The 13345-nt window shown below is 29.5% G+C and overlaps 1 protein-coding gene across 1 annotated transcript; it reads right to left on the bottom strand.

Moving 5' to 3' along the window:
- Positions 1-2138: 2138 nt before the first annotated feature.
- On the bottom strand, positions 2139-12638 carry LOC105846547 (uncharacterized). Its single transcript, XM_065803377.1, has 2 exons — positions 12241-12638; positions 2139-3368 (listed from the first exon to the last, which is right to left on the bottom strand). The coding sequence occupies exons 1-2, from the start codon at positions 12250-12252 to the stop codon at positions 2646-2648; spliced, it is 735 nt and encodes a 244-aa protein (XP_065659449.1). The 5' UTR covers positions 12253-12638; the 3' UTR covers positions 2139-2645.
- Positions 12639-13345: the final 707 nt, after the last annotated feature.

The raw sequence follows: 13345 nt of genomic DNA, 5'->3' as shown, positions 1-13345 counted from the left end.
ACTTAGAGCTTATTATTTAAAGACAGTCAATGAATGTACTGCTTCTTATCCAATTTTTTTTCAAACCTAACAAAAGCTGTTATATAAAGACTTTTATATAACAGCTTTGAGGGGTAAAAAAATCAAGTTAAAAACTTGGTTTTTTTACCCCTCAAAATCTCGCTCTTAAAAAAGCAAAATTTTAAAAAAGCATTTTTTTAAATTTTTCTTTTTTTATGTCATTGGTTTTTGGGGTTTTTTATCCACTCAAACGTTGTTTTAAATTAAAAATATTTTTGTTTAAAAAAAACTAGAATACAAAAATAATACTTGCATTAATTTATAGATTACAAATCAGCTAATTATGATACATTATAAATCTGTTAATTATGGAGCTGATTCTCTCAACAAATCTAATAAGAAATTTATGCAAATTTTGATTGTAAATTTTTCAAAAAGCCTATTAATCAAATTTTGGTTTGTATCTTTCTGCTAAAACGTACTAAAAAGTTCTTTAAGTCTTTACTTCGCGCCTCTCTGGTCTCTTTTGGCATTATTGTACTTGAAAGGTATTGTCTTGTAATTATAGCATGACCAAGAATTCAGTGAAAAGATTGTAACATATAATACCATGAATACTATGATGTTTATAGTTTTAGTGCAGTTATGCAAAAAATCATTAATTTTTGCTGTATTTCATATCCCAATAGCAAAGTGAAATAATTTAAAAACAATAAATAAATTTTCATCAACTTCTAGTATCTCGGAAGCTAGTTTATATTTAGCAAAAGCTGTGCCGGCAGTATTTGCATCGCTACTAGATTTATAAAATTGGCCTGAGTTCTGCTCTTTACTTGTTTTCCTCGTATTTTATTAGCAACGACTTTCGACACTTTCTTTTTTTCCGTTTTTATACCCAATAAGTAGAATTAACTTTAAAAGGTTTATCCAACTGTGTAGGCTTGATAATCATATCTTAACTCTAAGTTGTTGGTATCTAAATTCAACACTTTTATGTTATTTATGTTTTTATTATCATACATTCCATTAAGTTATAATGATACAATACAAGTAATAAATAGTTATTCCCTTTAACCATTGTAGTTAGTATAGGAGCCTATGCCAACAGCCTTTCAAGTGTGTGTTTTAGTAGATTTTTTTGTGGTATGTGTACGGTCATCTACATTAATGTTTTTGGGTTAGCATTCGGCTTTGATCTTATACCTTTATATAAAGCATATATGTGGCAGCACCATTTCTTAGAAGGGGTGCTAAAAAAAAAAATTAACCCTTTAGCTTTTTTCAGGTGATTACTTCTTTGCAGGTTCAACGGATTTTTTATATAAAAGTTCAGATACATTTTTGGTAGTTTCACACTTAAACTAATTTCCTAGTTTTAATTTTGTTGCGTAATGTAATTTAGATAAACTAGACTAGATAAACTGTTAATACTATGGTTAAGCTTTCATTTTTTTGTTCTGTCACAACTTTCTAAAAAGAGCAAAATCGTCTTCAAACTTCATTAACTGATGATGTAGCATTTAGTGTACTAAAGCTATATTGAAAATTTAAAGCTTGCTTATTTTCATGACTCCTCTTAAAATGAGTATTTTCGTTGCTTGCAGCTATCCACCTTTAATTATATACTTTTATAAGGTTTGTGCACTAAGATTTTTCTAATTTAATATCTATTGAAGCTAAAAATGTTAATACCAATGAAAAAACTGATCATTAACAATTAGTTTAACTTTTTGTGCAACTACAAATTTTCACATTATTAACTAAACAAAAAAAAAAAAGAAGAAATGAAGAAATAGCAGAGTTATTAATAATGAATATCGAAAAATCAAAACCTAAAACTATTGGTTACGCCAAACGCAAAAATAAATTAGCACGAGCATGAGCAATTATGCTTATTTCAAAGTTGTTTTTTAAGCTTGTTTCGCGTCCTTTACTACTCTTACATGGGTCTTATTTAGAGTGTTGCTATGCAACATTTAAACCCTTTTCATTGTAAAATATAAACGCTCTTAAAACTTTTAAAAATTGAGAAACAAAACCTCGACAAACCATGAAAACTAAAGACCGCTGCACAGTGGGCCATATGGTGGACAAACTCTCAAAAAGCACTTAAAATTGCAACTTTATGCAAACAAATCTTTTTCTTGCAATTTTGTTTTTCTCTTTTTTCCAATTTCACATCTAAACGTTGTTAACAATAATAATTTCACTTTATAATATTCTAAAATACTGAGATACAAAAATTGATAATGTAAACATTTTATCATAATATGATTTAAAAATATCTATTTTATTTCATTATTTCAAATTTCTTATAAATATCATTAGTATAAAACAAATTAAGAAATAAATATAATTTAAAAATATTTTATAAACCAAAATTTCGAGTTGGATAAAATTTCACAATAATACGTCACTAGAATGATTACCATTTTCAAAGTTCTAAAAATCGTTATCATCTTTTTTAGGTTTTAATGTTGAAAGGATATCCCGCTATGTGTTAAACTATACTATTAAATATCTGACTATTTAAAAAAATTTAATATTTGGACTTTGCAAAGTTAGTATTATTTGCTACAACAATTTTTTTACGAATATGTTACTATTTTTTCTCTATAGTAAGAAAACTTTAAATATTTACTTTGTCAGGAAATGAACCGGCTACTCCATTTATCGTTTAACGTTGCAAATACATTAGCGACAGCTATGAGGTCTTCTCGACGAAAAGCCTCTGTAACAAATAAATCGGTATCAGAATCCCAACAGCATTTACTTGCGTGTTTCATTCCGTCTCCACGAACAGCACTTATAAAAATAATTACAATAACTTTGTATTCATTTTGACGAACATTTAGAGTCGTTTTTATTGTTGTCTCGATAATTTCGCTTAAGGTTGTGCAACGCTTCCTTGATTGATCCGGATCGTAATGCCAATGATCTAAGTTCTTTTTCAAAATTTTACCAACAATTTCGTTCAGCTTGCGGTGAGATTTTGATTTTTGGTCAAACTTTGACTTAAACGGCCTAATTATTTCAGATAAATTAGTAGAATTTAGATAATGGGTAGCCGATAAATTTGGTCCGCGACTCTTTTCTACATCAGTTTGTCCCTGCGTCCAAGTTCTAGATCGTGGTCGCTCATTTTCTTGAGCTTGATTGTTTGTATTTCGAACGAATAAATTGCGAGCTTCATTGTAAGATGAACTGAATATATTTTTTGTTAGTCCTTCTTCTCGAAAACTTTTGTCTAACGAAGGAACTAATAATGAATTTTTACAAGATGCATAAGAAGTTGCAAACTTTGGCTTGGGGATTAACTTTGTGTTTATTGGTTGTTTATATGAAACTGCTTTTAAGGACACGAGTTCCTATAAAAATAATTTTTTTTATACAATTTAATTTAAGTTTTGTCCCAATGGGCACAGTACGTTTTTAAAACGTTCTTTGGACGTTTTTATTAGGTTTAAACCTTATGAAAACGTTTAAAAAACGTTTTAAAAACGTTTTAAAAACCGTGCCGTACCGTGCCCACTGGGGTAACATTGCATAACTGCTTAAGTTAATGTAGTCTTAAAGTAGCCGACAAAACCACAAAAGACTTTAATAAAATAATTTGCATTCGAGTTTAGGCTCGTCTATAATAATTTGCATCAGAGTTTAAGCTCGTCTATCTCATTTTTAGGCTCGTCTACTGCTACTTTAGTATATTATACTATTTTGCTACAATAGATGTATTAGTAGTGTAATAGCAAATGAAAAAAACCTTTCAATAAATATTTGATAAATAAGTTAAAATAAGTTTTGATCAATAAAGTTATTTTTTTTATAAAAAAAGTTTAAAGTTTTGCATAGTTAAAAACTCAATGAGTAAACTAGCTTGGACAAATTTAAACTTTCGGTTCAAAGTGGTTTTTAATTTTAACAGCTCAAATGCTTAAGTCGGTTGAAAATGTAACTAAAACAATTATAGTCATAAATAGGGAACGCATCTCAAAATTTGAAATTCGATAATTTCGGAATTCATTTTCATAATATAGTTTCTAATTCCGAAAATTTCCCAGTGAATTCCAAAATTAAAATTATATATAATAGTAGATCTCATTAAATTATATTATAAAATAGTCGATATCTCATTAAATAATCAACTAAGCAAATAGTATTATATATCTTTAATATAGTCTTCCCATGGATATCGTATTCTTGAGGTACAATAAAATTCGTTGTGTCAACTTCATTTTTATTTAACCATTCAGCAGTTTCCGAACTCTTCTGCAAGGCGATGACTGCCAAAAATTCTGTCTGATGCTTGGCAGCGAAATCCTTTAGCAGTACGAGGAAGAATACTTCCAATGTTTGATGCGATGAGTATAAAGACGGATGATGGAAACAATTAATTTGCTCCTTCTGAGACATCTACTGCTTTGAGCCCGTCTCTCGTTTAGTTGACAGGGACAGGTGGTGGAAGAAATCTTGCTCTAATTAGAGTAAAGTAAGAGCTTCTAATAGTCCGACAACAAGAACGATTTTCACATTTCACAATTTGAGTAAAATATTGACTTGTACGAAGATGATCGGCAATCCAAATATCAGCCAATGCCTGTCCAGAAAAACCAAAGTTCTGTTTTTCTAAACTTTCATCTATTGTCCTGCCTGATTTAAAAAGATATGTTGGTTATCATAGGTTAAAAATTATATCAATATTTTACAAATTAACTTTTGTCAATGTAATTACCTTGAGAATCAAGATGAGTTCCGTAATGTTCGTGCGGAAGAATCACCCCAGATAATTCTTTACTTAGAGGTGCCATTCGTTGCTCAGCTCTGTTGAATGCACTGCGGCCTGGAGCATCCGTCATGATGAAAAGAGCGTCAAGATTATTCTTCAAGAAATGGTGAATCCCGATTTCAATTACTTTCTGGTATCTGGGATTTTCGATGGGCCCTCCATATTAGTTTAACCATATTAGTTTGAGGATCTCTGGTAATAGAGCTCCATAGGCTTAACCATATTAGTTTGAGGATCTCTGGTAATAGAGTCGAATTCTTTGATATCCAAGAGTCGCTGAAAGTCTAATCCATAAGCGAAGGCGGTCGAGGATGTATGTTTTCCTGATCGAACAGCAGTGTAGGTAGGTCCAAAATAAGTAACAACATCTGTTTTTCCGAGACCATCTTTTTTGATTGTAATTCCAGCGTATACAAATAGTATAAGCTTGTGTTTAGCAGCCATGACCCAGTCGTGGTCTGGGAGAGTTACCCGGTACTCCGAATGCATCAACAACGGCGCCTGTTTTTTGACTGCTGTGATTCCAATTGGCACACTAGCCTTGTCGTCTTGGCTAATGAAACACACTTTATCTGGCCCTAAAATAGAACAAAATTCTTCCACATATTTTGTAGTTGAACTGCAAAAGAGTCCGTCAACATGTTTTAAATGAGATTCATTCTGAGGACTGATCAATCTAACAGGGACTGTTTTGGCGTGCCTTTTGCTTTTTTATGTTCCGTAACTTCTCGGAAGTAGACGAGTATAGAGGGCGCTCTTGCTGATTGCAAATCCAATTTTGTTCATCTCAGATGTCAATTCGTCGAGAGTTTTAATGCTCTAAATTATAAAGAAATATATTTGGATATAATTAACTTTTTTACAGAAAACGGGATTTATTTCGTAAATCATATTCAAATCAAACCTTTACAATAGTGCAAGTACTAATTAAGAGTAAAATTCTAACAAATACAATATTAACAAACATAGCTAAGCTATCATTACCCGAAGAACCTCTGACCGATGTCTTTCATCAGCGGACGAACCATGGAGAGCAATATCCATAATCTTTTTCAAAAGAAGAGGTTGATTTACTTCTAATGACGGTCGACCAGGTTCCTTTCTGATTTTTAGTTTTTCTTTGACTTTTGGATGCTCCAAGCAGATTTCCTCCATTCTAGCTTTTTTCAGTTCTCTAGTTTTCTTCTGTTGAGCATGATCATACTTTTTTTTGGCCAGTTCTTTACATACATGAACTAGTTCCTTCTTTTTCTTTTTCAAATCATCTTCTTCAGCTTCAGCAATGAATCCTCTTCTCTTTCTAGTCTTCAGTCCAGTAACTTTACAAGTTAAAGCTGCAATCTCAGAATTGAGTCGATCTTGAGCCACTGTTCTTGCATTTTTTTGATTTTTCGTGGTCAGCAAACTCAAAGTTATTGCACTTTGTTGATCATCAAGAACAGATCTCTCATTGGTGGGCTCAACAAACTGTGAGGAATTCTTGTCAAATTCAAGTGGAGTTTACGTGGGGGCAGACTGTTTTGGAGTATTGGCCCAAAATGATAATTGCTTGCTCATGAACTTCATTGCCTTTTCATTAAATAAATTGATTAAATACATTACTCTTGATTCAAGATCCTTATGCACCAGTTTCTCTTCTTTTAATGAATTCCTTATACTATGGACTTCTTTCTGGATATTAGCCTTTTTTTAATCGGGATGAGCATTTCCATACGAGACCATCAATAAGTTAAGTAATGCAGTTTTATCCATATTTTAATATTGATCTATTAGTATTGCTTACTTCACAATCAAAATAATGATTTTGCTCATCGTTAGCGCAAGCTTTTTAAAAGAGTTTCTTCAACCCGCTAGGAAGAAATTAGCGTTTCGAATTTTCAATAGACTTTATATGTTTGCATTGCATCACGTTTTACAATCAACTAGAGAGCAATTAGAGTTTCGTATTTGAAATAACGACAACTTAATTTCAAAAAATGACAAATTTATGAGTTTACTTTTATGAGTTTATTTGAACCACATTTTATAATCCGCTAGGGAGCAAATAACGATTGTGAATTTTATATACAAAGAGTTAATATTTCTAACATAATTTGATTCGCAGTCAAATGGTAATATATTAATAAAACGATAGTAGTTTTTATTTTACGTTAGTAGTTGTTATCTATTTAATGTCTCTGGGAAACTTATTATATTAATTTATAATATTATATTATAAATAATTTAATAAAATATAATATCAAATTCCCTGCATTTAAAATTAATTTCCTCACAAACGAAACATCATTTCTATACCATTTAGTAGATGTAAATACCGTTAAAACCTGCTCATTAAAACTAAAAAATAAATTTAAATTGACATCATTTTGGCCTCAACACCCCCCTCCCCATTGTCAGTTAGTGTCAAGCTTTCCAGTACTCCCCCCCCCCCCCCAATATTTACTGACATTATTTATGGACGACCCCTTATTTGTATAGACGAAAAAATTTAAAATATTTTCAAAATTTGACCGAATTTCGAAAATATTTAATTTTTATTTTTTTATTTTTGTCAAAATTTGCATTCGCTACTGTTTTGTGTTTTTTTTTTTAAATAACTTTCTATACTTGTTTTTATTAATAAAAATTAGTTAAAAAAAGTAAAAAGTTAAAAAGAGCATCAAGGCAGATTTTCGGGGAATATTAAGTATAAAGATAAAGATAAGTCTTTGTAAATACTGATATGCTTCCGTTTTCAATGTAAACTAGCTAAAGAATGGCATTTAAAAGATGATTATAATTTGAAACTCTTTGAAGTGTTCAAGTTTCTCCTCGGTAGATCTTTAAGTTGCAAAAATAATTTTTCTAAAACCAATCTTACTTTTAAATCTACTTTTTGACGATTTATTGACTGAATAAAGTTGATTTAGTCGCATGCTGGTGTAGATAAAGACTGCTATTAACTTTTGCAAGTTTTTTTTATCGAAACTGTTTTCAGCGCTTGAAATATTTAATTAATCTTTTTTTCATTTTTTTCAATTTTTTTTCAACCTTATTTTATTTTGTTTCAATTTTTTCATTTAATAAGAGCTATGTTTGCTTTTTTAATTGTGATAAAGAAAAATCTTTTTGACACTTTTGACGTTTTTAAGACAAGGTTAAGACATTTTTTAGATATCTGAATTTCAATAAGTAATTGTTCTTCCACGTGTTCTTCAACAAAGTCTTAATCTTAGACGAGAGTTTTACAAAGTCTCCAAAGAAACCGTTTTATGTTTTGGATTATCTTTACTTAATTAACATTCGGAGGAAACATTTCGAAACATGTTTTCAAGTAAAACACAAAAGAAAATTCGTTAATTTTAATACTCGATAAAATTGTAAATGTTAGTGCAGTAGTTAGAAATATTTTTTTTCTTACAATTTCATAATGTTTACAGCACATTCACACAAAAAATTCGTTAATAGTTTTTATTAATTCGGTTTTTTGAACTGGTAAAAATTTAAACTTTTCCTAAATTGTTGAAGACAAATAAATTATTCAATAAAAATTAAAATTTGTTAATGATAATTAATTGTTATAATCACAAAGCACGATGGAAGAGCATTTATTTAGGGAGTTTACAATACCATCCCTACCCATGTCGATTATCTGGCCAGAGCATCGAACATCGGACGTCTTGTTTTTGAGCCGAAATTCGTGAAGCGACAAAATTCGTACCGCTAGCAGTCATTTTAAATTATCATTAAAAATCATCATGAAAAGAGAAACCATGAAAAGAGAAATCATGAAAAGAGAAACCATGTTTTAAAATCGCAATAAATATGAAAGAAGAAACCATGTTTTGAAATCCAATAATTATCAAAAACCTAACAGAAAATAACATAAAAAGAAAAACTAAAAAAAAACAAAAAAAATGTAAAAAAACGATTAAAGAGCAAAGCCATTTTAAAATACCCCTGAAACATTGGGATCGTTTATTTTAGATTGTCACTGAAGTATAAGAACCATTTTTCCAACATCTTTATTAACAAATGAAATTTTAGGTACCAAAGCCATATGAATGAAATAAGAAAATAGCTGAAAAAAATCTATTGTCAGCCGTGGTGCAATGATGAGTAGCCGTGACACAGTTGTTACAGCACTTGCTTTAGAGTCAAAAGGTCCTTGCTTCGATGCCAACTCTGGCCGCTTTTTCAGTATAAAAAACAGAATGCGTAAGCTTCCTATTTAAATACTCATTAGCGGTGTTCTGCGATAAGACCGTAAAGACATTTTAGAGCACCATAATAACCACACACACACACACACACAAAAAAAGGTTTCATTTGAATTTTTTGTTTAGTCTAACATTGATTTTAAATATAAGTTGTTTTTTAAGGCCTACATAAAATGAATGTAATGAGTTTTTATGGACTTTTTATTGATATATGTAATACTAATAACTCAATATTTTCAATAAGATGAAATTTTGTTCACGATGCGCTGTGGAAAAAATGATGTCTTTTAAAATAATGTCATTCATCAGGATTGATGTCGTTGTGGAAAAAATTAATGCTGTTCATCAGGAATTTGAATTTCGGAAATATAAAAATTACAAAAACACCTTTCTTCATTGAATAAAATTTTCATGGTTACTTTTAATAGCACACCAAAAATAGTTCTGTATTTTCCTTAACAATGTTAAGCAATCAAGTACTTTACTGTTTTTAAGCATCAGTACATATTTTAATTTTATTAATGTTAGATCATATTCACTATGGGTCGTCCACAAATTGCGTTATGCGATAGGGAGAAAAAAAATTGTTTGAGGGAGGGAGGGGAGTTGCTAATTTTAATGGAGTGAGGGGGAGAGAATCATCAAACGTGACAATTAGTTACTACGGGAACAAGAGTCCAAAGTTGTCAAAAATTGCGTGACGCAGTTTATTGACTACCCCTTTATATGTTAAGGTTTTCAAGAGTTTGCAATACACTTTCGAACAAATAAAAATGCACATTAAAAAAGTCTTCTGTGTGTGGATATCAGCTATTGTTTTAGATGAGTTTCTTCCAGATGGTAAAGTGCAGCACGTGATATACTTTTCAAGTTAGAGTTAAAATTTTTATAACCGAATTTATTTGTTTGCTCAATGTAAGTTATTGATCCAAAATAACGCGTCTATTACGCTGTATCAGGTAACATCTTTAAGATTATAGAATCCTTCCTTTCCAATTGTAGTATAAAAGTTGTTCTCGATTGACAGCACTCTTCTTTACATCTTGTAACTTTAAGGGTTTCTCAAGGTTCTACCCTAGGCCCTATACTCTTTTAAATTTACATTAACGATCTTCCAGATATTCTCATATCTAAAGGGGAAGGGGGATTGTTCGCTAATGATACTACCATTTATTCTTATCATGATAAGAAGCCAACACTCTCTGATTGCTTGGAGGGGGCATTTGAGCTTGAAAAGAATCTCACTTCTGCTATAGCATGGGGCTCACAGTGGCTGGTGAACTTTAATTCAGATGAAACCAAATTTTTTCAGCCTTTCGTTACCACAATAATTTAGATCTTCTTATATTTATGAACAGCGATGTACTCAATTAGTAATCTACCCTTCATCTTCTAGGATTATCTCTTACTTCCGATCTTTCTTGTAAACCATATATCAAAACCATTGCAAATTTAGCATCAGCTAAGGTTGCATCTCTTTATCGTGCTCAACACTTTCTTTCTCCGGATTCAATTCTTTATCTCTATAAATCTCAAATCCGTCCTTGTATGTAATATTGTTGCCATATCTGGAACGGATCTTCCAATGATGCCCTTTCTTTTTTAGACAAGGTGCAAAAACGCATGGTCAACATAGTTGGACCTGCTCTTGCAGCCAACCTCCAACCATTATCACATCGTCGAAATGTTGCTTCTCTTTCTCTTTTCTACAAATATTATAATGGGCACTGCTCTAAGGAGCTAGCGTCTCTTGTGCCATCTACAAAAATTAATTCTCGTGTTACTCGTCATTCAATTAAGCCTCATCCTTTTTCTATGACTTTCCTAAGTGTTTCAAAAACTCTTATTTGTCTAGTTTTTTTCTTCGAACATCAGTTCTTTGGAATTCGCTTCCTTCATCTTGCTTTCCTTATTTATATAATTTGCAATTTTTTAAGTCGTCAGTCAATCGTTATCTTGTTCTATAAACTTCATCTTTTCTCTTCCAGTAACTTCCAACTCTAATAGTGGTTGCTTGCCGCCTTGTTGGAAGCAAAGATGTTAAAAAAAAAAAAAATTACTATTAATTTGGCAGATTTTTCTGGTCTGATAGTTACATTATCTAAAATTAGTTTAAAGTCCATTTATAATATTTTTCACGGAGATTTGAAGATAATTTTTTTTTTGCTTCTTTGTTAATTATATTAGCTGTAAATTGATTCGTCTCTAATGCAATTTTACTAAATAAATATCTAATATATAAATTTTAAATTTTAAGTTAAAATTCAAACCACTATTCTGAAGCATAATTTTCTTAAATAGTTTCAAAGGTTTTTTTATACGTTTTAGTTTTGACATTTTGATGTTTGTTTTCCAAGTATTTTGTAGTCTGAAATTCAAACTACTCATTTAATACATCCAAAGAAAAAGGATAAAATTTTGAATAAGTTAATAATGTTTTTACACTTTGGTCTAAAACTGGTATTCTAAATATGGTATACCACCTTTAAAAAACTTTCCAATAGCTTAAAAAAGTATAAGTTCTAAAAAATAGATGTAAATTTAATAAACAGTTTTTTGAAAAACCTTTTCTTTTTTAGACTACATAGTTTACACAACTTTATACTTTAGAAAACAGTGTAAATTTTGATTAGAAAAATTCAGGGGTAAATATTAATTTAGTGATAGGTACATTCCCGTAACTAAAAAAAGTATTCCGTACAATACCGTACACTATGTATATCTATCTTTATTTATTTATTATTATCATTTGTGTGTGTGTGTGTGTGTGGTTTTAAAACAAATAATACAAAATGCATGCAAACATAAAAGTAAATAAAACTTAATGTTTTTTACTTAGAAAATTAAATTAGTTTTAAAATATTTGTTTGTAAGAACTAAATCGAGATGTTATCTGAATAAATCAAAGAAACTAAAAGTAGATTTAAATAAAAAAATATAAAATAAGACTTATAATGGTTCAATTTAAATTTCAAATTGAATAAACTAGTACCTTGCCATTGCAACAATAACAATTATATATAAAGCTAAAATAAAATTTAGCTTCATCAACGAGTATTTAATACAGTTAATTGAATTTAATTGTAATTTTTCTTTTGCTTCGGAATGTTACCTATGATTAGTTTTCAGTAAATAACAAAAATTAAATAAAATTCACTTTGTCATATCTGACTAAACTATATTAAAAAAACAGAGCATTTTAAATTACATGAATGACAAACAAACAAAAAAATCATTATGTTTAGCTAGGGATACCTTTGCCATCATGATCACAGTAATATGAACATGCTGATATCAAGTTATATATGTATATATATATAGTATTTAGCTACGTTACTTTATAAATATAATGTTTTTTCGTACAGTGTCAGAATGGTCTTTGTTGTTTGACTTTGTTGATAGTTGCCATTTTTTTCTTTTGACTGACAAAGATTGTTTTTCTTGTAACGTTGCCGATAAGCTATCTAGAGGATGAGAAAAATCACAGGGTTCTCGCTAAAAATCTAATTGGAAAATATTTTTATAACAGCAAGATTAAAGTTGAATAATATTGACGTTAATTTTTGCAGGCATTCTAATATAGCTTATTTTCGCATATCTTATAAACAATATCACACACTTCCACTAATCGGTAAAAAATCTTTTTTTTGATTAAGTTTCAAACTATTTTCGCGCTTTTTCAAAAAGAAAAAAAAGCCTTTGGAATTCGTCAATATATGATGGGATTAGTTTTTCAAAAATAATTCCATTTTGTAAAACTAATTTTACGTAGTAGCATTTGATATAGACTTGAAATAAATTGAACAAGGTTTAATAATCAATAATAAAATTTCTTGATCATGAAATTTTATTAAACTTTCAATGTAAACATTATTTTATAGACAAACAGCGCCAGTTTAAGGTTTTAGTTTTATTGTCAAATTGTATATGAAAAAAAAATATATATATATATATATATATATATATATATATATATATATATATATATATATATATATATATATATATATATTATTCTATTATAGTTTTAAACATTTTAAATGAATTGTAGAAGCAAATGAATCGTAAAAAAAAAGAATCGTAATAACTAATAGTCAAAGTAAATATAAAATACTGAGTCAAAATTTAATAAACAAGCTATTGCTTATAAAATAAATACTCGGTTGTTAAAATTCAATTCGAAGTGAGGAAATATAATATCTCCGTGTTTCACGCACAAAAGATAATGTTAATCTGCAAACATAAGATTTTCTGACAACAAGAAAATTTTTGATTTTATACTTTTTAAGTACTTTGGCTTGACAAAGCAGCGTATAATCGTGTTTTAAAAATGTAAAAAATGTTTTTTTTAAATAACGTA

This window comes from Hydra vulgaris, chromosome 08 (assembly GCF_038396675.1).
Source record: "Hydra vulgaris chromosome 08, alternate assembly HydraT2T_AEP".
Taxonomy (NCBI): Eukaryota; Metazoa; Cnidaria; class Hydrozoa; order Anthoathecata; family Hydridae; genus Hydra; species Hydra vulgaris.
The sequence above is the reverse complement of the archived record's forward strand: the minus strand, read 5'-3'. Positions and strand labels throughout refer to the sequence as shown.